This window comes from Topomyia yanbarensis, chromosome 1 (genome assembly GCF_030247195.1).
Source record: "Topomyia yanbarensis strain Yona2022 chromosome 1, ASM3024719v1, whole genome shotgun sequence".
Taxonomy (NCBI): domain Eukaryota; kingdom Metazoa; phylum Arthropoda; class Insecta; order Diptera; family Culicidae; genus Topomyia; species Topomyia yanbarensis.
In genome coordinates this window covers 210,692,323-210,718,475 of record NC_080670.1, presented here as the reverse complement: position 1 = coordinate 210,718,475, position 26,153 = coordinate 210,692,323, and the positions used below count along the sequence as shown (strand labels likewise).

Sequence of the window (26,153 nt, the reverse complement as noted above, 5' to 3'; positions counted from 1 at the left end):
GTCGCTTGGCTTGCTTTCACGCTGCCGACCGCACGACAGAAAATTCTCACTCAAACGAGCCTTTTTTCTTGCTGTTACCAGAGTTAAAAATAATCGAAGCTCTTTGTTGACGGCTGAAAATGAACCTGTTGCGACTCGCGATGAATAGAAAAGATATTCATTCAACTATCCATCTTATTCATTCAGTTGAATATCGTACAATATATTTATTACACTAATTATCTAGGAAAATGTTTTCAAATGTTGATAAAGCATATGAAACAACAATCATCATCGCTTACATTGTGCCAGGGCCTACTTTGATGCGTTTGATTCGTTGCTGCACGATCGCTTTGTGTAATAATCGGAGCCGAATGAAAATCTGCATGGACATTTTTGTTTGACATTTTCAGCTGCGTCACTGAATTTTGAAAATGAATGCCGCTGAATATGATGATCAATTTTCATTCAATGAATTTGAATATTTTTAACTCTGGCTGTCACCCGTTCCTCCCCTCAGGATCTCGTGCGCAAGTAAATTGTTACCTTCAAGTGAGCCGTCAAATGCGCCCCCCCGCCCTTGCAGTGCACGCTAATTTCTTTTTACTCTTGTGAACATTACAATTACACATCTTACTGTAACATGTCCTGCGAGGCTGATAAAAAACAGCAATGGACCGAGATACAGCTAAGGACATCACGGCTTTAGACTGAATGGTAAGGTAAGTAAGTAAACTCTAAAGGATAGATGTCATCACAATCATCAAAATTCTATTGCTTATAACCATTGTAAAATATACGTTTATTTGTGTATGTATCGTTCCAAAAAATGTTGGTAGTCAAAAGTGTGAACAATATCGAATACGAATTGTTGCCTAGCAATCTAAATTTATTTATATTTTTTTCTGTTTAAGGCAACTTGCTGCATAGTATTCAGTATAAACGTGATTTAGTAAAAATAACTTTTTTTAATAATATTTTATTTTTAACTTAAGGTACACACTGTGTTTTGCCGTATTGGATCGTTTTTTTTTTGCAATTACAACATGAGAAACAATATCCGAGGTCTTTTTCATTAGGGCAGATGAGCACGGAGTTCAAAACAGACAAATCATGTTATATCAGAAAGGCCATTTGTTATGTTAAAAATTATAATAAAAGCAGGCAAAATATCATCGATTAAACTATATTTTGAAAAAAAAAATTGAGGTCTTGTTAAATAGAATTAAAAATGCCGACAGCAATGGTAGTTCTTGTAGATTCCCTCTGAGGCCTTTCAATTTTTGGATAACGAAGGCAATATTTTCCCGTGGTTAATTCGGTCTAATAGGTATTGTCTTAATGCATCGCAGTTTTGCCGGAATAACTTACCCCTAGATTAGATTAGGTTCCTTTAGCGTTCCGCGAACCTGCTTACTGGATCAGTTCTGTTGTTAGTGGTTCAATGTGGGTATCGAGGGGGTGGAGGCTTTAAAGGTTAGATTAATAGTTACGGGTACTCATATGAACTAGAGATAAACGCAATCCATCAGCTGTTTACCCATGCCACTGTAAGGAAGAAGGGCAAATCATCCACTGTAAGTAGAGAGAATAAGTAAAGCACACGGTTTTGAATCACGCAGCAAATAGTGTTAGGATAGATTGCGGGGGTTGGTTTTGAAAGCAAGGTAAAAGATACAGTCGAAGCAACGGAATACCCGAAACCAATATATTCTACCAGATCCAGAAGCTGTGAACCAATCAGAAAAAATCTACTTAATGGAACCCAAAACAAACTCACCTCTTGGTGGGATGCGCCTTTTGGTACGGATTCTGCAGTATCTTCGGGTGACACTCCATCACCTTAAGCAGCAAACTGTCCAGATAGTCCTCCAATTCCTTCACCTTCAGCTTCTGGTAGTGGACTTCATTCTCCAAATTGTGCGCCATCTTCATCATGTCCTCGCGAGTTTTACCCTCGTACTTGGCCAGAATCTCCGGCGATACCTCCGTCACCAGTTTGCTCTGTCTAGCTGCCATCGGGAGAATATCACCCGTCCCGATGCTCCCATTCTCGCCCCCGATGATGATTCGCTCACTGTTCATGTGCTGTTGCTTCAGATGGTGGTGTTTGGTTCCGTTTAGCTGCTTCTTCGTGCCAGCACTGGACAAATTTTCCATCGATTCCGCCCGGTGATCTTTAATAAAATGCTTCAACTTTCTGGTAAATGAGTTACTGTCCTTCTCGGGCTTTGGTGAAGGTTGATTGATCGACTTGCGACTGTTGCTGATGCTGCTGCTGTTGGTGATTGTCTGATTGTCCAGGATCAGCTTTTCGTTGACTTTACCGATGTCCTGCGAACCAGCGCGAGGAAGAGGTTTTGGTTTGTCGTTATATGTGTCCTCTTTGTGGCCCTTATCTGTTAGTACAGGTGAGGTTGGTGCTGTGACCGAGGTGGGTGCCGGGCCAACTGCTTCCTTAGGGACTTTCTTTTGTGCCTGATCTTCTTCCTCTTCCTGTTGGACGGCTAGCATTACACGGGAGTTTTCCCAGGATCTTCGCTTGAGCGAATCCGTGCTGCCAATATCGAGATGTTTTCCGTACAACTTCTGTTCCCACTCATCTACTTTACCGACATTTTCCTGCTCATTTTCCGTGAGAAGCCTTGGTGGTTTGGAAGGTGGAAGTGTCATCGCTTTCTGTTTTCTGATCTCGTCCGGTGTCGATGCACTGGATTGAGTAGCTGATTTCGGTAGAATGTGTCCTGCCCCACTTTGTGCCCGTATGTTTAGGGAACTACCCGAACTCTTGTGGGACAGATTATCAAACACGAATTCGTCTTCATCCTCGCTGATCACACCTGGATCGGCATCGCCGAAAGTCTGCCTTGATTGTCTAGACGTCAGCCCGCTCGGTGTCCCAATGCTCGAATAACTCCCGGTGAATGAAGCATCATCACTGGGAACCCCGTCCCCTTCCTTGTGCTTTTTCTTCCCGATCCCGCTGATATGAACCTTTGAACCCAGCGATTTAGCGAATTTTTTCAGCCCCTTGCGCTTCTCGATCGCTCCGATGCTAAGCAGTGATCCGCCCACATTAGAAGCAAGATTACTAATCGAACTCTTGTTCTTTTCCTTCTTGCTGAGATCCGTCAAGGATCCTGCTTTGACGGTGAATGCTATCCGCACCTCAAGCTCGCCACGTTCCTTCTTTTTCTCCTTGCCGGGTTTGCTTTGTAGCTTGAACCAGCGGGACCGTGGCCGTTCGTACACATCCATCTCGTTCAGTGGTAGAACAACCTGTCCCAGAAATTCATCGATGCCGAGGGTATTGTGGTGGAGAGCCGTCAGGACCAGTTCAGCGCGGTTGCCCTGGGTCGGGATTTGTCTGCAAAGTGGGTGGGATTGTTGGTATTAGTAGATTTGGTTTTGAGAAAAACATGTTTATTGTAAATGAGTCCCGGTTAACAACTGGTATTTGATCACGTAGGATCGAGCTCATATTCGACATCATGCAGTTTCATGATCATAGGGTTAGTCACAAATTACTTTGAACTTCAAGCGAAGGGCAGTAGTATAAAAAATGCGACATCTCAGTGTGCGTTCATTTTACAACCGGTATCATTACGATATGAAATGATCCAAGTAACCTTGGAAACCTAGAAGTCAGTTGAATAAATGTCATTTGAAGAATAAACTATAATATCGCTTTCGAAATGGTGGTGATGGCCCAGAAAAATTCTTTCTCATTTTTCTAGAGAAGGTGGAACCCTTTTTATGGCGATAAAACATTCGTTGTCAAACTAAAGTCCAACAAATTGTGTGGCTCTCATCGCAACAACTAAGTGGAAAAATATAGCGCTATAGTAGGTGTAGAAAGGCAACCTTATTACAAAGTACGGTTTATTGAACCGAAAAACAAAGAAAGTTTTGTGTGAATCATCCACAGAAAGTTAGTATACCCAGAACAGTGAAATACTTACAGTTCACACTCCTCATGCCACTCGACCGTGTCCGGTGCCTTCTCCTTAACCGACGTCTGGTATTTCTCCTTGCTGAGGGCGATAATGACAAAACAGTTGTTGGTGCCATGTTTGCCCTTGATCAGTAGACCTTTCGCACGTTGCACTGCATTTATGGAACGTCGTCAGTCGCCAACCAAATTCGGATCGAGCCGGAATCGAGAAAGAAAGAGACATAAAACAAGGAAACTGTTATACAATCGGAATAAACAAATAAATAAATTGACGGTGCATCTCGAGTGGGAAGAAATATCGCGTTACCGATGTTAATTGCGGGTTCGAGTCACTGAGAGCAATTAAACGCACACGCAAACCGGAGTGCGGTGCGGGTTTCTTCCGCTTCTACATTCCATACTTTCATCGCTGATGGTTATTTTCTGTTCACACTCAAAGAAAACGAAAGTATTTATTTTTACTAGCACCATGTGACCTGGCGGGAAAATATCTTCCTGGCGCTATACAGCGTCTCTCCTAGCACCACTCGCCAGTGCAACAAATTGAGTTAAGTTGCTTTCGTTTTGCACCTCACCCATCCATCCGCCGCCCACTTCCGCTAATTGTTGGGGTGCGATTATTTTTCTCGAATTCACATCATGACTCTAATTATTGACTGTTAGTAAAGTTGAAACTCGATCATTCTACGGAATGTTCTAAATTTTTTGCAATAATTAGTGTTAGGTGTATAAATCGCTCTGTTTGATAACGATCAAAGACGGAAATTTATCAGCTCTACCTGACTCATGGTCTCATGGCCATAGGGTCATGCCCGATGAGTGGCTCAAGTGTACCTACAGTATCCACCACCCACTGGGTATTGAGTTATGTCACTATGCATTATCTAAGGAATGTGTGAACTGTGTCTGCCTTCATGTGCATGTTCTAATTGTATTTGGCCGCGTGCAGTGGGAAAGAAGGGTTAGCTATTTTTATGTATAACACCATTCACGTTGACTTTGTCGAGATACACGTGAGTAAAAATGTGCATCTGGTGTGTTGGCTTGCGTGCCGTTGGAGTTTTTGAGGTAGCGTTAGCAACGAGTGTGGAGATCTTATGATACAGTTAAGTCCCAATTTGATCAATCTCATGATGTGTTTGAGGATGACAAAAACGGAATTTGTTTGAACAAAATCTGATCATCAGTTCTTTCTTGCGTAATTTTGAACTCTAGCGAAATCTTCTTTCAGTACCAGCGGCTGCTCATTCGGGGAGGCCTTCACGCGAGTGCCGGAGGGTTAAATCCACCGTTGATGCAATAACAAGTGCGATACGATATTATGTGGCTGGGTGACGCCCCCAGAATGAACCGACATAGAAGACAAAGAATGATTTGTTGTATGCTGACTTAATATTTGTGATTTACTCATCCCTTTACACGCGTCTCTTTCCCAGTGCGCGATTGCAAATTTCAGTTGATGTACAGTCGGCCAACTCTGCTGGCTAAGCTTGAGTTAGCAGGCCAGAAAATATATATGATCACTGATAACCGTTATGTATACTCTGTCTAGTAGTGAGATCGTATGGGAAGTTAATTGAGCCGTGCACCATCACCGGTTGAGCGTGTGGCACGCTTCGGGGAATGGAACGAAGAGTCACTTTTATAAGCGATCGAAGTTGCACTAAATACTTGCACGTACCGTCGTTCGGCGAACACGGAAATCGGTGTCTCTAGCACCACTCGTGACGAATGGCTGACGACACCTAACGCATTTCAAAATAAATACACAGGCGTACATATGTTACATTGAACGCTCCTCACAATCTAACACTGACTGATGATCAGCACGACTTTGCATTTCCAAATTAACGTTGTTTTTATTGTTAAAATACACGATTAGATCCTACAAGTTTTGAAATATGGCGCATTTTTGAAAACATAATCTGTAAGTAAAATTTTTCACTAAAACGTGCTCTATCTCGAAACTTACTGAACCTACACAGTTTGCATCTTCATAAAATTTATTTAAAATGATAGGATCTACAACTTTCACGCAGCACCGCCTTGAATTCCGAACTAGTATAATTCATCCAAATAAATTTGACCTTATTGGCCACCTATGACGGCTAATGATGCCTCCGGGGAACTCACCAAGTTCCTAAGCTGATATCACACCTGTTACCCAGCGAATTCTCTACCGATTTTTGCAAGCATGATTTCAAATGAAAGATACAGTCAATGCTGCTAAATTTCATTCGGTTCTGACTCTTGGTTCCGGAGTTACAGGTTGGTTAGTAAGGTTACACTGGAATTTCCCATATAAATCGGTACAATCGTAACACCGCAGAGGCTAAAAACTATTGAAATGGTCACCAAATTACTTCGATTCGCACGCCTAGATCACTGATTGCCAATCAAACATTCTTTGGATATGTTGTCCACTATGGACGATTCCGGAAATCCCGGATTCCGGGCATATTCCACAGTTTAAGACATGTCGATTTTTCGGTGATGACTGAATCGATGTTTTCAAACAAAGTCAAAGGCAACATTTGCAGTTGAGTATTATGTCGCCACTAAGCACCCCTCACCCTTGCCCTCACACCTCGCTCCTTCTTCACTCCTCTCCCTTTGTACCACCCTCACATCCGCATTTTCTTCATCCACCCCGTATACCGAAATAAGATGAAGGAAGTTTGGATTTCTGACACATCCTCCACTCCCACTCTACTTAAACCCCCACCCGCTCCGCTTCCAAACCCATTCCACCAATATAATCACATGAAGATAACATTGAACTCATGTTGATTAAATTAATTTAATATTAGGGGAGCCCCGTCTTCGTTTCTATTAGACGTATAGCGCTGCCTCTCATTGTGTACCTCAAGTTATGTGAAACCAATTATCCAATGTGTTTTTGTTAAAAAACATTTTGTTTTGTAAAAGTTGTGGGCGATATTGTGTTTTTGAGCACACTAAGAAATTTTTTAAATTTTGAGCACTTTGTGTTATTTAGGGTATTTTAAATATATATATATATATATATATATATATATATATATATATATATATATATATATATATATATATATATATATATATATATATATATATATATATATATATATATATATATATATATATATATATATATATATATATATATATATATATATATATATATATATATATATATATATATATATATATATATATATATTAAATCTACCCACGAATTAAAGTTATTTTTTAAATAGTTTTTTTTTGTAAAATATGCGGTTGAAGTAAGTTGGCGGTGACGCACGTGGGACAAGTTAGCGCTACTATCTACAGTGCAAATATAGTCATCCAATATTTTTATTTCTGGAATTCACTCCAAAGTAAAGCTTTGTGTATCTCGTCAATGCAGGGGATGTTTACTTCGGCCAATCGCCTGAAGAATTTCGAAAATATGCTTTTGAATATGGAATACGCGTCAAAGTAAAATGCCGGGGTATTGACTGAGACTGAAATATATTGGCAATTGTCGGCTAATATACAATTTTATTGAAAAGACGTTCAGCACGAACCTTTGATATAATTGAATCTCTATTTTCTGGCGTATGCATGCATACCGCCAACTTACCTCGAGGCTGGGGTAAATTGGCGGGTTTTCCGCGTCACACATTTTTATCTATAAAAATAAACACTTTGATAAAATTCAGGGATGTTGGCAACAGTTACATGTTCTATTTTGCAAGATCTATATACATCAAAGCGGTCAAAAATGGAAACTGAAAACACCGCAAACTAGCCCCGGTCTCCCCTATACTTTTTCTGCGTCTACTTTCGTGACAGTCGTGGGATACGTGCTAAGTAGAATAAGAATGTAATAGACTTTTTCACAATTCTATTGAACAAAACCAGCTAATGATTGCGCCACTAGGTGGAATAAAACAGGTTTTTTTTTAATTTTTCGACCACAATGTATCGTTTTTCTCTTGATCCCTTATTGCTCAGTCTACATTAAAAAAATGTATATTAGATAGTAAATAGCCATACATAGCAAGTATGTGAGCGGCATTCACCTTCAGGAATGACTGCTTGGGCCGAAACGTCAACGTACAATACAATCCAACTAAAGCAGTATTATTCACCGATATGTGAGCTACAACATAATATTTACTTATGGCGAATAGATACTTGTTCTTAGAACCTCGGAAAGCGAATGAGAAACTCGAATTTCCGTAAGACACAATGTGAGGTTTGCACCTAGTTAATACTGGGATTACCACCCTGATAACTTTGGACTGCCAATAACAAAAAAAATTAAAAATTACTTTCAATTTGTCCAAATGACAGCCCACGTGGATTACTTAGAACTTGATCTTTGATCGTGATCACCTCAAACCTCTTAAATAAAAAAGTGTTTCGGAGAAAAGGCTAAACTCTGCCAATTATCAATATATTTTTATAAGCTTATACTTGTTAATTTCACTGAAAAATTCACTACCAAAATACTATAAGTTTAATGTAATGTAGTTTAATGTAGTTTAATATAAGTTTGATGTAATGAAATCATTGCTGTATGCATTTACCCAAATTCAAACTTTCTTGACATTTTTCGCATAAAAAGGTATGTAACCCCTTAAGAAGTATGTGCATATATCTCGGATTGGATTAACGCAATGCTTAGTAACCGTAGTCCTTGCTCATCACTGAGACTAGTAGAGATAAGGAAGTTAAGAATTTGCGGCTGTCCTCAGGGTGGCGTTCTGTATGTACTGTTATACGGAATTCCTTGTGTGTTGCTCAGTAGTAATACAATTGAGGATTTGAGTTTTTGGCTGTCCCTGCATAGACAAAACTGTGACTCGCGACTGAATCTTAGTAACATACTAAAAGCTTTAGATCCATTCGGGTAAATAGTTTCAGGCTTTCTCGCAGGTGTGAGTTTAACTTCTCTTTTCCTTCCGATCAGCTAAATGATGAGAAGATACGGCAAGGTACAAATTCCCGATTACATACGGGTAATGTGTCGTTTGAGCCAATATATTCTGGTTCCTGAATATATCCTCACCCGTAATCAAATCAGGAACTTCTGTACTATCCGGGACGTCAGTTTCATTCAGTTTTTTAAACCATAAACAGAAGTTGTATGTCATTTTTAATCTAGTATTTATCTACCGACACCGCAGACTGTTAGCTATGAGTAGTATCCGAAACGGATAAACGTCATTTGGTATATGCAAAAAAGTCAGTTCCCAAGCTTTCATGTACCTACATCTCGCTGGGAGAATCTTCAGATAAACATACGAATTTTGATTCCTTTGCGAAATCTCTCAACCATTTTTTTCTCTTGTTTATTTGACACGGCTCAATGCGTTAGCATAACTGAGCCGTGGGTCATTTAAGATATTTACAATAAGTAAAAATCAAAATTAAGTTCCAACTGTCCATCGGGTCTTGTTGACGCAGCTTGCTGCTGCGTGTTGAGATATTCTTCCTTGGTGGTGAAACATCAGGTGCGTTGTCTGCCGCGGGGTCATTTGATTGGTCTCGCGTTTTTGTTCATGTCCATGTCGTCATCGGTACTGGATTCATGATGCTCACGGATGTTCTTGTTTGTTTCTTGTTCTTACGGGTCGCTGTTGTAAATCCTTCTTCGTCGGTTTTTGATTTTTTGTTGGTGGTGTTGGTTTGGAGGCATTTGGTGTAATCGTTGTTACTTTGATGTTGGTGATTACAGTTGGTTTAGTGATAGTGGGCCCGATCGTTGTTGTATTGGTTTTTGTTACTGCCCGGTCCGCAGTCGTTGGTTTACCAACCGGTTGTGGTTTAGCATACGATGACTGTATACCGGTTTTGGTCGTATCAGGTGGAATTTTCTTAGCAGTCTCTGCGCAAGGTTTTCCGTGATGTAACACGGCTGATCACAACATTGGCATGTAGGAATCTGCCCTGGGTACGTTACTAGTGTTCGTTGAGAATATTCTACACCTTGAGGTGGTTTGTATGTGAAGGTCAAATAGGAGGGAATAGGTTTTGTCGGACGCATTCTTACCACACGAACGCCGTGGCGAAGGCCTGGGAAGAAGTTCCTCCAAGCACATTTTTTTGAAACAGTTTGGAAAAATCGCCGACACTTAAAAATTAGTGTCCTTTCTAAAAATGAATGTCTTGCTTTGCCCCTTTCTGCACCGAGGTATAAAAAAATGCGATTTTTTTATTATGTCTGAAGAAGACGCATGGTAGTGTTCGATTACCCAGGGTTCGTAATATAATTTATGAATGTCTCTCAGCCTTATCAACAATTGAAGAAATGTGTATTCTGATAAATATCCACTTCTCTTATTTTTTTGAGAATGAATGTTCAGATATAGTGCAGTTCCAAAATGTTGAGCTTAAAAAATAACAAATAAACATCAGATATGAATTCAGCATCACAAAATGAAGTTTTCATGAAATTCAGGTCACTTTTGAGGTTTTGTCCGACTTTTATATGCGTCTATACAGTGAAGACCCGATTTTATCTACCCCCGATTTTATCAGCCGCGTATGAAAATTGATAGTTATAGTAGTTTGATGGGCTCTAGCAGACGAACCAAGTTGAATTCGAGTAAATCCTTTTTTGAGCATATTTTTCTTATTTTAGAGATCCGAAATATGCAAAAAATAATTCACCAAGGGGCTGAAAAAGCGGGTCTTCACTGTATTTCAATAGAGGACGCAATTTACTAGATCGGATATTCGACAATGTTTGGAAAATCAACGAGTTACGATACTTGTAAACAATTTGTAGAAATAGGCGAATCTGAATGTTTCCAACATTGTCGAGGTACTGAAATTCTTATGTCATGCACATCTGAATCGTTAATTTATAAACAACTCTGTTACGATGTGAGAGATTAAGCTACAATACCAAGACAATTTTTATCAGCTCTCGTGTGGGAAGATTTACAATTGCTTTTCATCGTGAAAACAAAATAAAAAACCCTAGCGGTGCTAAACCATAGAAAAACCAAAGTTTGCATGAGCTCGTTTTACATTCATCTGCTGCGCTCGCCGTAGTGGTAGTTGAATAACTGATGTGTGAATAAACCAAGCCGAAGCAATAAACCATCGTGACAGATTGGTACTTTAATGGTCGTTATGGTTTGTTTGTATACTGTTAGAAGGGCATTAAACAGCGAGCTAACTGAATCGGCTTTCCAACAAAGAACGGGACTTTTGTAAAGAAGCGTTGGATTGGTTTGATATTGAAATGCCTCTCAGCCCTAAGAATTTGATTTCCAAACAAAGATATTTCACTACAATCAACATCGGGTGGGTAGTGGGTAGTAACAAGTAGGCACTGATGTGAAAAAGTGAGTGCACATACACGCGTTATTATTATAGAAATAGAAATCGACGGCGCCGCCGTGCATGAGTAAAGTTGGCCTTGAGCGATGTGCACTTGCCAAAATGTATAGGTACGCCACTGGCTGTTCCGCCGTGCGGACGTCGCAAAAGCCAAGAAAAGTTATGTGTATATGCAGTAAAGACAATTCAAACAAAATCGCCACCCGCAGCCGACTGAGACCGAGCGACACATTATCTGTCATTATCATCATTAGTCACCAAAAATGTCATCCATCACCAGCACAGGAAACTCGTGCCGTTGCTATCGTTTTTGGATCCGCTTGAAGCTGCAATTTTTAAATGGATTTTGTAAATATTGGGCGCACCTATAGTCTGCACATTGGGGCTGTTTAAACTACTAGTCGACGTATAGTCGAATCAAACTATTTCAAATTTGTATCGTGGGTCTCATAAAATCAAAGCCGTTGCTACAACTTTTTGATTCATTTCTGTCTCAGTAACTATACCGTCACTATAAGCTATCGACACAGACAACAGATTTCCATATGTTCGAACTTACTTTGAATAAATAATGTTCAATGCGAAGTTTCGAGATTATACCAGCACCTTCCAAACTGTTACGTTTTGAACAATCAAAATAGATTATACATCCTCAGTAACCCATGCGGCCACAAGTACAGAAATGCATTTCAACTGAGCAACATTGTCTGTACAACTAGAAATGGTCAAGATGGATGTCTGTGATCTGTGTTATCGCATTTCGGCTACCCATAAAATAGTGAATGGCGAGATTCTTTTCGTAGCGCCTGGCGATAGTAGACACGATTTTGCACATACCGGATTGGAACGGTGTATAAATAATATTAACTATTTCACATAACGGTCTTATTTGGGGTCAATTACAGTATAGGTAGAAATGTGTTGCAAATTGACCTAAGCTGCAATTGAAAACTTTATTTTTGCGAACCGGAGGTCGTATAATAGGTGTCCATACTGTGGGACGACGACGCCCAAAGAAGAATGAAAGTGACAATGAAAGCTTGCCATTGTTGGAGGTATTTTTGTCATTCATCAGCGTTTAGCTCAGTACCGGTTAGTGTATACCCGATCGGAAGGAAATAACACAATTATAAATTAATTGAATATTGGAAATAAATTATGTTCAAAATCAAATTACATTAGTAATTATTTAATTGAAACAACAAAAAAGCGTCAATCCGAGATATAGTGCTGATAGCATTTTTTATGATCCTCTGATCGAGTTAGATACTCAAACAATGTGTGCGTACATTCCAACATGTATACATTTAATTGGGAGGAATGTGACGGAAAGCAGAAACGAAACAGTCCCAAACATTCGCGGCGAAAAACACTTTCACTTTGACGGCCGCTATTGATGCTGTAATGTTTTATTATAGCAAATCTGAAATCGAATCGAGTTTCGTGCTTACTCGATTTGACAACTGCCGAGCTAAAATGCAAAAAAGTGAACCTTCTCGATTGATATTTTTCTAAATAGTACCCAGCGATGCCTACTAAATTAAATTGGATTCTTCCATTTTTTTGCGCAATACAATCAGTTTTCTCGCAGATATAGGTGTCAAAAATATTGCTTTTCTATATACCACACAAAAGTAAGATTACCCGGGATTCGAATATCCGAGAATAAAATGAACATGTTAGCAGAAATGACTAATAATAGGAAGGGTTCGATCATTTGAGGGAATAGAATTTTTGTCAAGGGTCTGGGGGCAACCCACTCTGTCTTGGCTCTTCTTTTAAATTTGTCTTTTGATTAAGAGAAAAAATCCTCACCCAGTCACATTTCACCGAAATCTCTATGTCCTAGTGGTACGGTTAAGTTTTGGAAGTTTAGTTTTGCTAGACAGAATATGGTGCTCGTACGATTCAAGATGTTACTCACTGCAGGAAGCTTCAGTTTGCTGAATTGAATGTGAAGGTGTTAAAGTCACACTCGAGATGCGATTTTTTACTGTACTATACCGTAGGCTCTATTACAAAATTCATGTCACAGTACGGAGAAGAGGATCTCTTAAAGATTTTGTTTCTTCCTGTTCCATTCCTTCGTTCTTGTCCATTGCTTCACGCGCAATCATTGCTCAAGCTACACCATTTACGTACGAGTATGAAACCACAACGTGCCAGTACTGTAGAAACTGCACTCTATTCTACTGCGTGAGAGTGAAAAATATTAAAGGCTATCAAACATTTTTTATTTAATTTTTGAAAGCAATGGTTAAAAAATTGTTCACAAAATAGCCGAAAAAAGGAATTTTTTTAATGTTTTTTCTTTCAAGTGGGTTTTTTTGAAAACTGAATTGAGGTACGATCCTAATTCTTTTTTATCTACTTCAGTTTTCTTTGCAATTCATCATATAAAAATATACGCATGAAGAACGCTTACAAATTTAGAAATGTGGAATCAAAAATGACCGTTCGATCAGGCAAACTTTTCGCAGTTTGCTTCCAAACCATTATCTTTTCAGACGTGGCCCTTGATTGGTTGAATTGGTATGTAAACAAATAAAACTGCCCATTTAATGTGAGGAGCTTTTACAACAGATCTTAGAGACCCCATTACATGCTAAAACAATGATTGTGTTAAGCGGTTTGTATGCGAATCGTATCCGGGGCTCAATTGTCTTCATAAATGATGCTAGAGCCAACGTCAACATCACTGCCGACCAATGTCGAGATATTGTCGAGGGCTGGATGCTTACAAATGTTATTCCATGAGCTTTAAAAGATCTTTGGGCATTGCAACAATCGAGTTATTGAATACAAGGGAGGGACGAAATCTATCGAAAAACGGTCATGCTGATTGGCTGGCTCGTTCTTGCGAGTTTACGTCTTTGGAATTTCTTAGTGTTACGTCAAGTCTATCGTCTATATCGACAAACAACAAGTAACTGATGAGATACTGGTCAACATTGATTACGTTATTTACAAAATGTCTCCAATCGTTCTGGAAAAAATGGCCAAAATTGGACCGATGAAATGGGTTTTGCAAATCGTCGCGGTTGACATTGGTCCAAAATTCTTATAAAACATTAGATTATAAGTCTTACGCTACCAATATAAACAAAAACAATTGCTGTAAGCGATTGTTTGTGCGTCATATTTCATTTTGAAAAAAGAAGAAAAATATGAAAAACTCCCTTTAGTTCACCAAATGAATCCAATTTTTTTAGAATGGTTTTCTCATCTCACACATCTCAATTGATCTAAAATTGGAGAAATTATAACATCCATCTTTTAGGAATGAAAAGGAACTGAGATCTGAACTCGCGAAGATATTCCGCACTAGGAAATGTAGTAATTTACATAAAACTGAAGTTTTCATCAGAGCTTTTATTTTATAAATTACAAAAATAAGGTTGCAAATTGTATCAGTGCAGTAAAACACAGCAATCAATGACTCGAAGTATGCCATGTTTGCAAATTATTGAAAAATATTGAAATGTGTTGTTTGTCGTTACCATAGCTAGTCAAGCTTTTTCTTTTACTCTGTTCAAGACTTTTGATTTGCTATTTCCCGAATTTTTACAGAAAAACTTTCATTCCACGCGATACCGGTGCGAAATATGCGAAAAAATGGCCCCATCCGAAACAGTAACCAGCTCACGTCACCGAAAGCCGCCGCCGACCGGAAGATTTCTCTTTGGTCATTGAAAGCGAACAATAGTAAAGTGCAAAAAGTCGGACAGCGCAATGCAGGTCTGCTATACCAGCACCCTATATTTGCAGGAAGGAAACCCATTGATGCGACCGTCCGGTCAATCTGGATGCGAAAGGCCGCAAGCCAGCGGAATCTAGCCCATGCAAGTATGCACAACAGCATATTTTGATGTTATTTTGCATGTTGCAAATTGACGGACAGACCGGAGAGGTAGTGAAACGTGTCTTCTGCTTCTGGAATAATGAAAGTAGGGAAAGAGTGCAAACTTTTACACGTGATATGGTCATCACGCGCTTTCGCTTCGCCAACCAACCATGCACCGTGCACCATTGCATTTTGAGGACGATTCAGGAACTGTGCTTTTCCTAGTGCATGTGCAATAAAATTCATTTCAGGGAAGAAATCAAAAACATTGACTGTTTCAGGTACTCACCAGTGACCTGTATATGGGTTGGACTCCACATATTTGCCGGAAGTTTGTCCGAATTCAGCTGACGTAGAGATTTCCGTTTTCAGTTATTCCTTTGGTAATTTTGTTAATATCTGCGTCACGCCAGACTTAATATTTTCACTGTTGTAGCCTCCTCACTTGGTTAAACGAATCGCACTATTCACGGCAGATTTCACTCTTTCACGTAGCAGATTTGTATCACCCGATTATGCAGCTCCCAGTCAGCAGCCAACAGATGGGTGTACTAGGTACTTTTACAGAGCTAGCAAATTTTCACTGCTGCCACTGTTTGCCACGGAGGCCAACAAACCATTCACTCACTCTTCCCGGGTCCGTTTTCCTCTGCCTCAGCTCTTCCAGCTTTCCACCAGTGCAGCGTAGATTCAATGCATTCTGAATGGGTGTTTTGGAACCAAATTCATTTCCTCACAACACTCGTCTGCAGCTGAGGGAGAAGCTCACATCGGATCACCTCACGCAGTAATTCGCTTAAATTAATGAGTCACCGACGACGATCCAGCAAAAAATCGTAGTAAATTGGCAAAAGTACAATCTACATAAATAAATATCAATCGCGGACTGAAACTTTTCAACATGAACGGACCCGAGTGACTAATCGAACTTTGAAGGATTGGCAAAAGCAAGACGAAAGAATTTACTGGGGCTTTTTCTCTGCATATGTATATATAATAACCTTCTACAAGTCTGCAGTTGTATAAGTGAATTCACGTGACAGGAGGAAAACGAAACGTCAATCTTTCTACACGGAGAAATTTCATTATCTAGTAATGAGTGACATGTAGGGTAACAATGTGAAATTCCATCCCTAAAATATAAATCCTAACATGAACCAGAGTTTCACGAGTTATTAATTTCGATGCTTATTATTTTTTAATTTAGCATTTTCACTTTTTCTTCCAATCGCAGCATCAAGCAATTAGGTAGACCTCAATTTTAGCGTAGACATGAATTTAGTTGCTTCGACCAAAATAGAAAATTTCGGTGAAATCGCTAAAAATATTTTTGAAAGAAAAACAATCTTATTGTAGAAACAGAGTGCCTATAAGAATCGTTATACAGTCGTGATTCGCTGGTTGGTCACTTTTTAACTGGACCGCTTTTTAGTTGGACTTCCGCTAGTTGGACCATTGTTCAACTAAGAAAGCATCCGAATGTCAAAATCTCGTGTCAAATTCACTTTGACAATCAAACTGACAATAATTAGATATGTGAGCAGATGCATTTCCACTACTAACGTCTCCTTTGGAGAGTTTTTGGTGTCTGTCAGTCGATAGAACTTGCAAATCAATCATTGTTAGTTGGACAGAGGGTTTGACCCAAGAGGGTGAATGTTTTGACGTTTCTTTGAAAAATGAGTGAAGCCAACATAAGCTGGCTTTCTGGCTCGGTTAGTTGTCAAAAATGACAGCGAAAGCGCTTTAAGCAACGTTCATATCGCTACGAGCCAATGTTGTTAACTCGACCAGAAACTTATCGAATGCAAACAAACTACATTTCGATGTGCTTAACTGGTATTCAGGTGATAAAAGCGTTCGGATTTTGTGGAGAAGAAGCGATGCAAGAGAAAGCGTGATTTCTCATATATTGTTATTAATTACTTGTTTTGAATCCAACTTTTTAACAGTGTTATACAGTTCATGTGAACCATGTGAACAGACCTTGAACATTTGAAACGTAGCTAGCGCTACTGGCATTTGGTGGCAGCTTCAGGCAACAAACAGTTTTCACGGGGCTGGTTTGACCCAACCAGCGATCACGACTGTATTCACTCAGGTAGAGGTAGTAAGACCAAAGTATTTTTATTGGGCATCGATGGAAATAAACTGACAGTTTTTTCGTTTATTTCCGCCCAGATATTCCTTTAACCGCTGTGGGGGTGACACATGCGTATCTCGAAACAAAAGGTTTTTTTAACAGTGCTTCTTGCAAAAAGTTGTCTCGATTTGGTTGCACAACGTGGCCTCAAGTTCTATCACTTTAATCCGAAAGACAATTCCCAGTAGTTAAAGCACTGGATTGTTTCCGCAAAAAGGAACCATTCTCCAGAAAAGCATTTCTTCGAAAGTATCAATTGCTGAACAACCGAATCATGCATGCGTTTCTTTTCGGATTATTAATCTCGTCAGTTCTCCCGCTAATTCACGAACTAGACTTTATTATTTGACTGATACCATGCAGGAAAAAAAACATCCACTAACTGCTCTAACACGCATAGCTTAAAATCTAGTAAATGCAACTCCTCCTACCCTATACATTCAGCCTACAAGCTTCCAATGTCGTTAAATCGCTTCAACTTCTCCGGGAAGTTATCCTTAAACAAAACGGGATCCGCTCGAAATTCGACGGTCTTCAGTGGCATAGTGCCGTAAATGTCGGCAAACCGATTGATGCAAGCCGATCGTTCCATCATGTGATTCAGATCGGCCGACAGCATCTCGTTGTTGGTACACTCGGGACATTTGAACTTCTTCCTCGGGGCAACCTTGATGGGTGGTTTGTTGGTAACGTTCGCTACCAGGAAGTTCATCGCAATATCCTCGCAGTTCATGTGTTCATCGACCCACTCCTTGATGTTACCAGGCATCGCGTTGGTATACATATAGCTCCAGTACTTGTGATGGAAAGCCGCCCCGGTCAGTACCATCGAGATCTGGTTCGTCCACTCCGATTCGTACCGCCACCGGTTGGTCGTGTTGTCCCAGACGTGTGTCCGCGATGGGAATCCGACGATTCGATCGGGGAACTCGCGCCACACCTCGTAGCCAAAGTCTAGCTCATCGGCTGTTAGCATTACGATATCGTCATCGATCGTAAGGATTGCTTCCGTTTCGATTTCCTCGTAGGGGAAGAAACGGTTCGAAAGTTTATTAGCGGCCGTTTGGATTACTTTCAATGGTTTGCCTATTTTGGGAAACAGGGATGGATGGGGAGGGGACTTCTTCTGGTTGTTCCAGATGACTAGAATCTTTTGCAGTGACGGAACGGTGGCTAGTTTTTGGATTAGGATGAATAAGCTCTCAATTCGGTCGTATGTGAGGATCACGGCGGTAAAACCTTGAGATTTTGGTGCGATCAACGGCAGGAACAGTGGATTTTGTGTTGAATACTGCGTTTTTGCCACGTTCCAGTGGGTGTAGGTTTGGCTGAGATGTGGAAATATTCGATCGTTCAGTTGATCAAGACTTGTTAGGACTATCTTCTCCAGACTGGCAAAGTATCGGTCGTAGAAGTAAGCACCATGTGCTCGAAGTTCATTAACTCGTTCCACGGATATCGCTTTCAGTGTGGGTATAATCGAGTGGAGGCTATTTTCATAGATTCGTACTGAGACCAGGTCCCAATCTAAAATTTCACTGAAAGGAAGAACGAGATTATCAGCCATAATTACCGGAACACAGCCGGCTGCGAAAGCATCCAACAGCGTTGGTTGAGACAAACGAACACCTCTGGCGACAAGACAAAATTGACCACTTTCCAGCACATTTGGGTATTCATACTCGATACCCTGGGGGAAATTACAACGTATATCCTTGAGAAGTTTCAGCTCTTCTTCGGAACTATCTTCTTTCTGAGAAAGATCTAAATTTTCTTCCGCTTTAACCGTCGACGTAGGACATCGTTGTAGTAGAAGTATATCATTCGGATAATCATAAGTTATCTCTTGCATGATACGATATTGCCGTTGGAAAATATTCAATTGGGAAGAAATTAGAAGAAACTTCCTTTCCGCATTAGCTACAGGTTTCGGACAATTGTAATCAAGAATTGAGCTGTACATAGGCATGGCGAGATCAAATCCGGGACGGTACGTCCAACTATCGAACCCAGAGCCTAATATCATAGCACGGTCAGTATTCACGTCCAGAACTGTGTTGTAATCCGGTGCGGTTCCGGGGATGAAATTGAACAGGATGTGATTTTCTCCATTTTCCCAACTATAAACAAAAAAATATCAAACTATGGTATGACTGTTGTTCTATTTCCTCCGTATACTTACTATGGCAAAGAGGCCAGTGCTTTTCCCACTAGATTAACATCGATTCTGTTCTGGTTGAGAGTATCCAGCGTCGGCACAAACAGGCAAGCTTCGTTCGGGTTCGCCGTATAGTACGGACTATTGACTATTGTTTTCAAAATGCCATAGAACTCTTTCGTGAGTTGGAAGGCTTGCCGACCCGTTCCTCCATCGACGTACTCTTTAAGCGGATACACATAAATCGATATTCGTTCCAGCTGCTCATCTGATGCAGCAGGAGCACTTCCACCAGCTCGTTGCCCACATCTATACACATTAAAACAATCCCAAAACGAACAGTTCCGGTTCCTGGCCCGTGCTAGCTCGGCATCTTTGTCTAGCACTACCTGCGGTATGTCCACCAGATCCAACGAGATACGTTCACTGTTCGTTTCCGATATTGAGCCGCCATGGAGCCAGAGACCGAGCAGAACCAGTAGCGTTACGAAACCTATCAGATAGCGGTTGCAATCACTTTTGGGCGATATCGCCTGCTTTATGGCACTGTATTTCACCGGGATCGTCATAGCGCGGTTACTCTTACGTTCACATTTTATTCTGCAGAAAGTTGCAAGAATCTTTTCTTTGTACTTGCGGGGGTATTTAATTTTTCCGAGGTAAACAAACAGTATAAATTTTTTGATAGATTACCTATTTTCATTGATTTTTCTGTCAAGATGTTTGACACGTTTATTTCGTTCTATTCATTTTTGGGTGTAAAGTTACTCAACCTGCCCAGGGATGCCAGATTTCCATTGCGTAGCGTGAAGTGTATAGTCATGGAGCGGGGCTGCGAAAAAAAACATCGTCAAATGGAGCTAGTTAGAACTGTCAAATGCAGCCATTCTGTTTGAAACATGTGATACCTAGTGTGAGACCATTCACTTCGGTTTGCTTCCAGAAGAAAAAAATAAGAGATAAAGCGAATATACAAATAACATTCTGCCTTATTGTTCCGGAATACTTTCAATTTCTCCTGTTGCTCGAGCATATTGTCGCGCTTATAATAAAATCTCACATTGCGGGCGTCTGAAAGGCGCATCAAATATAGCCGCAGTTGCTCCGCAAGCAGATTTCAGTGGAGCTTTATTTTTCTACCAGCTGTGTGCTTTTCGAAAGCTTCAAGGAAAAAGCTGCCTATTAATTTATATAGGCGGCTGTCACGCGCCTATCTCAATTGAGCTTTCATATAATCGCATATCGAGCGATTATCCTGCAAGGCACAATATCTAGTTACAGTTTTATTTTCTGGCATCGGAAATTTTGCGAGGTGTTTTGTTCAGTAAACGATACATCATTCAGATTCAGACGATACATCAGCTTCCGTCAACGTCAACGGAACGTCACCGTTCCGTCAGGATAAGTTAAATACTTTTCTCTTGCGTCCGTTCACACATGCCGTACGTCAAAACGTTCCGTGCCGTTGATGTTGTGTGTGAATGCCTCCATTTAACTGCATGTAACTTATCCTGACGGAACGGTGACGTTCCGTTGACGTTGACGGAAGCTGATGTATCGTCTGAATCGTCCTTAATGCGATAGTAGGTTTGTTTCCGTACCAGGGGAATCTGGAAGTACTACGGAGCAAACGGAGAAAATATTCTCTGCAGCAAAGTGAAGTGAAAACTAGCAACAACTACTCCTATGTTCTCCGGAGAAACTAGAAGCAGGAAGTGTGCTCTGGAACAAACCTAATAAATGAAAAATATCAAATGTGGCCCACCATTTTTATAAAGAAACGTCTTTACTTTAATAAAAATTTAGAGACAATAATAAATTTCGCATTATATGACCTGTTTATCACCACAATCGTTTGAAAAATGATAGTTATTATTTTTTTTTTTTCAAATTAGTAACTTGCTTGCATGGACTTTTAAAAGAACGGTCTCATGAAATTTTTCAAAAAATCGAATGGGAAAAACAAAAAACGGGAGATAAAATTGTAGAATCCCACAACATGCGGCAATGATTCACCAACGACCCTCATTTACCCCTTTAAGAGTCCACGCGAGCAAATTTTTAATTTGGAAAATAATAACTCTGCCATGATCCAACCGATTTTGATCATGAACTTAATTTTCACTTTAAATTTTCAAATAATCAAATAAGCTTTATTATGGGCTCGTAGAAATGTTTTTTTTTTTCATGAATATATCGCAAAATAATTGTTTACATATTGACTCACTAGTGGAGGTTCAACTAAAAAGCGGTTCATTTAAAAAGTGTTCAACCAGCGAATCGCGACTGTAATCAATTCGAATCCTAACGGTCATGTTTCTTCGCTTGGATGAAAACCGGTCTCACTAAAAACCGGTTTTCGGCTAACTACTAACCAGCAATCTGAATACTGGTTTTTGGCGAAACCCGGTTTGCAGTCAGTGAAGAAATTGACCGTAAAAGTCTCACCCATTCGAAGCTCTTTCGCAAGCCACCTAAATAGAAATGTCCAGTAACAAAACTATGATTTTCACTGTGACAGTACAGCAATTTTACAATAGTTTACAGTAAATTCTAGTGTTGTGCTGCAATACAAAAACAATAAACTTTCTTAAACATTTCTACAGTAAATCTCAATGTAAAATCGATTTAAAGTCAAAAAGGGAAGTGGTTATGTATCTTAACATTAAAAAAATCGCTATTTCTCAATATATTTTTTCCTCGAAAACAGTAAAATTTAATGTGAATTTACGTATCAGTTTTGGCTGAGCAGTACAATTGATTGTTACATCAAATTTTATTGTAAATCTACTGCGAGAACTGTGTCGAACAATGTTGTAATAGTAATAACTATAATATTTATTGTTTTATGATCCGGCGTTATTTGTAGATGACCCCTTATTGTAAACTAAGCACACGGCATGTTGAAAAAGCAGTCCCGAAAACTAGATAAGTCGTCTGGCAACTCTGACAAAATTAATCCCAGATTTTAGGCTCATGTTTGTTTTGATTGACCTTGTGCAACGTGTTTACTACCAGCAGTCCAAAAATTGGCCAAATTCTATCGTAAAGACAGGACCGTCATAATAATTGCACGATGAACCAGCTGGAGAAGAAAGAGCCCGTACAAGCTATCCTTATCGATGACAATTTCAACGATTGTTTCGTGCCAATCACCGATCGAAAGCCATTGGTAAAGCTTTTTTTCTTCCACATAAAAATTAAATTTTCCAATATTCTCAATAATCTTTTCAGCCGCTTCTACCGCTGGTAAACGTTCCGCTGCTGGACTACGCCCTGGAATCGCTCAATCGGTCCGGAGTCGAAGAAATTTTCCTATTCTGCAGTAACCATGTCGAGCAGGTTCGAGCGTACGTTCACCGGCAACAGCAGATCAACCGGTGCAGTTGGTCCATAGGTATGTCGGTGACTATCGTTAGTTCAGAAGGATGTCGTTGTATGGGGGATGCATTGCGAGATTTGTACGGCAAACAACTGGTACGGGGAAACTTTATTTTGATGGGCGTCGACACCGTGACGAATGCAAATCTGGCGGCGATTCTGGAGGAGCATAAGCAGCTTACGATGACGGACAAGGGTGCGGTTATGACGGTGGTTTTCAAAGAAGGATTTCAGCAGCAACGGACCGGTAGGGAGGTGCTAATTGCCATGGATAAAACAACGAGACAACTGCTGTCTCACCAGCGGTTAAAGCCGCAACACAAGGAAAGTAAATTTAGCATCCCTTTGCAGGTTTTCTTGCAGAATAAAGATGTTACTATGCTGCACGGATTGCTGGATCCTCAAATTGCCATATGCAGTAGCTCCGTACTTCCACTGTTTTTGGATAATTTTGATTTTTTAACCCGTGATGATTTTATTCGAGGGCTGCTGAACAATGAGGAGGTTCTGGACAGCACGATCTACGTGTCACAATTACCGCGGGAGGAGTATGCGGCAAAGGTCAACAATTGGCAGAGCTACCAGATTGTCAGCAGGGATGTTGCCAATCGGTACGTCTATCCGCTTGTTCCGGATATGGGAGTTTGTGGAAACGAGCAGCATTATTCGTTCTGCCGAAATAATATTTACCGAAGCCGAGATCTTCGCTTGGCCAGAAGTAGTGTGCTGAAAAGCGACGTGGTTGTTGGAGAACAATGTTTCATCGACGAGAAAACCGTGGTGGAACATTCCGTGCTCGGCAAGGGTTGTAAGGTCGGTAAGAATTGCCGCATTTCAAATAGTTTTATATTGGATCATGTCAGGATCGGAGATAACTGTGAACTGGACCATTGCATTGTGGGGGAGATGGCTGAGATTGAGCAGAACTGTAAGCTGAGCGATGGGTGTATTTTGGGACCGGATGTGGTTCTGCCCAAGGCGACGATCATTTCGAAAGTTAGTCTCCAATCTACTAAACCGGACAACACATGGACTGAGGGTTCGAAAGAGATGGGAGCACAAGCATTTACCGTGCCAGATCTAGCTGAAAATGCGATGGATGATCCGCTGGCTAATTCGGATGATGACGATGACCAAGCAAATACCATCAATCACGCCATGCGTCTTAGCTGTCTGGAGCGAGCCGTCAGTCCTTCCATCTATAGTAGTTCCTCGGAGGAGGGTGAGTCCCGCGGCATGTCACCTATCCAAGAGGACGCAAACATCTTTCTGTCAGAGGTACTGGAGTCATTGAAACGTGGCTACTCCGAACGTTCCAATCCGGACTATCTTATTCTGGAAATAAATTCTTCTCGTTACGCCTACAACATGTCGTTGTCGGAGGTAAACTTTTACGTGGTCAAAGCAATTTTGCAATTGCTTACTATGCAGGAAAATGCGGCCGGCGGTGCCGTGGTCACGCTGCTGAATCAACTGTTGAGCTATTTTGGTCCAGTGTTCAAGAACTACATACGCGGAAGGGATGCAATGATGGATGCTCTTAAGGCACTGGAAGAATCGGCACAGCAGGACGAGGTGATCCGAACAAAAATTGCTAAACTTGTTCACTATCTGTATGAGCGAGATTTTGTCACCGAGGAGGTGATTCTCGAGTGGCACGAGGAAATGGAAGATGATGGGGAAGGATCCGTGAAGCGGAGCCTTGCCAAGCTGGTCGATTGGTTGATGCAGTCTAGCGAGGAGGACGATGATGAAGATGAAAGTGAATAATGAACTAATAAACGTTTCTTCTTGAAAGCATGAGTTGATTTATTTGTATCAGTTTTGGAAGTTTCTGTTTCTGAGATATGAGCTGATGAGTGCGGTATCGTTAGGGAATTCCAATACGATAGTGTGCAATTATATTAAAATATATCCTCCTTGACCGGTTTTTAGACTTCCACTAGAAAACCGTTCCGATCCCCATATGCTCCGACCGAACGTATTTCAGATTTTCTGGTTTTATGCTCCTACAACGCACATTTCCCTCGATTGCACACAGCCAGCGAGTGCGGGATTTTCCCCAAAGACAACGCACTCTTACAAGTTTTCTCTTTAGAATAACTTTAGATGGTCTTTCGTCATTCGTGCTACATGTCCAGCACCCTGTAGTTTGCTGTGTTTTATCAGCTTTCCGATATCAGCATGTTTGTATACAGCTCTATGGTGCCGCCAGATATTGATCGAAGAATTCTCTCAAACTTAGCGAGCATTCGATAGTCTACTTCATTAAGCGCCTCTACTGCATGGCCGTATAGAGCAGGATTTGTGCGCGTCTGTAGGCTAGGGTATTTCAACTGACGATAACAATAGAGTCTTATTCGCAGCAACAAGACGCCTTTTTGCTCACATTCGACCATCTCGTACCGTATCCCAACGATTTCCTTCTCGGAACAACCACCATTTGTACTGCCTCGCACTCTGTCAGCTACCATGTGACTTTTTCTTGTCAATGTATATAGTCAGTCCGAATTCCGCAGCCTCCCTTATTGAAAGGCACAAAAGCCTCTTCCACTGCCCCGCGATCAACACCAATGATGTCGACGGTATCAGTGAAACCGCGTATCGCGACTTCGTTGATCATCCTTCTCAAAACCCGCTTTGGTATTTGCTGCCAAATGATTTAGTTAATGGACGCAGCCTGCTAAATAGAACACGGGAGAGCATCTTGTAGGCGGCATTGGGGATCGTTATGCGTTGGGGGTTATTACACATTGCAAGTATTGATCAATATACCGATGGTGCAATATCTTGAAAATATTAACTGGTTGTTTCAACAATCCAATTCTATCGATTGAAGAAATAATTTGCTGATTTTCGGTTAAATAAAAATCATCAAAATAAAAATCGTCTAGCTAAACTTTTAGCAAATCATACTTTGCTAGAATAGTGCCAGTGAAATGTTGTATTAAAACAAAGTATGGAATGTTGGTAAGAACGTTTTTCACGTAAACTTCCGGATTGGCGGTCCCGGTTGCAATGAAAATTTCTCTTTTCAAGTCACAGGTACAGATAGCCAACCAAACCAGATATTTTTTGGCGGTTTCGTGCGGTTAAAAATGTCCGCAATGTCTCCCTTCCGATTACCGTTACGTTGATGTCGGTTGAGTTGATGTAGGCACTTCGTGTAAGTAATGAGAATAGTTTGATGGGATTTTTTTTCTGAATTTTCACGTAGCTTAGAGTTCACGAAAGGAACTTCGGAGCGCTTGAATTTGCCAGGAGATCCATGTGCGCTTCTAATATCTAACTAAATTAGTTATTGGAGAGACGTTCGAGTTCATCTAATCAGAATCTAATCAGACTAACGGACATAACACTATGAGGAAAT

The 26,153-nt window shown here is 40.5% G+C and overlaps 3 protein-coding genes across 3 annotated transcripts; 1 reads left to right on the top strand and 2 right to left on the bottom strand.

The window, feature by feature from the left end:
* Positions 1 to 762: 762 nt before the first annotated feature.
* On the bottom strand, positions 763 to 16,037 carry LOC131690881 (rab11 family-interacting protein 1). The gene is made up of 4 exons (XM_058976957.1): positions 15,391 to 16,037; positions 3,942 to 4,086; positions 1,760 to 3,346; positions 763 to 1,554 (listed from the first exon to the last, which is right to left on the bottom strand). Exons 1-4 carry the CDS (start codon positions 15,419 to 15,421, stop codon positions 1,548 to 1,550), a joined length of 1,770 nt encoding a protein of 589 aa, XP_058832940.1. The 5' UTR covers positions 15,422 to 16,037; the 3' UTR covers positions 763 to 1,547.
* Positions 16,038 to 17,555: 1,518 nt separating this feature from the next.
* LOC131690870 (exostosin-2) lies at positions 17,556 to 20,133 on the bottom strand. Its single transcript, XM_058976947.1, has 2 exons — positions 19,427 to 20,133; positions 17,556 to 19,364 (listed from the first exon to the last, which is right to left on the bottom strand). The coding sequence occupies exons 1-2, from the start codon at positions 19,969 to 19,971 to the stop codon at positions 17,690 to 17,692; spliced, it is 2,220 nt and encodes a 739-aa protein (XP_058832930.1). The 5' UTR covers positions 19,972 to 20,133; the 3' UTR covers positions 17,556 to 17,689.
* Positions 20,134 to 22,363: 2,230 nt separating this feature from the next.
* LOC131690862 (translation initiation factor eIF-2B subunit epsilon) lies at positions 22,364 to 24,580 on the top strand. The gene is made up of 2 exons (XM_058976936.1): positions 22,364 to 22,574; positions 22,637 to 24,580. Exons 1-2 carry the CDS (start codon positions 22,479 to 22,481, stop codon positions 24,551 to 24,553), a joined length of 2,013 nt encoding a protein of 670 aa, XP_058832919.1. The 5' UTR covers positions 22,364 to 22,478; the 3' UTR covers positions 24,554 to 24,580.
* Positions 24,581 to 26,153: the final 1,573 nt, after the last annotated feature.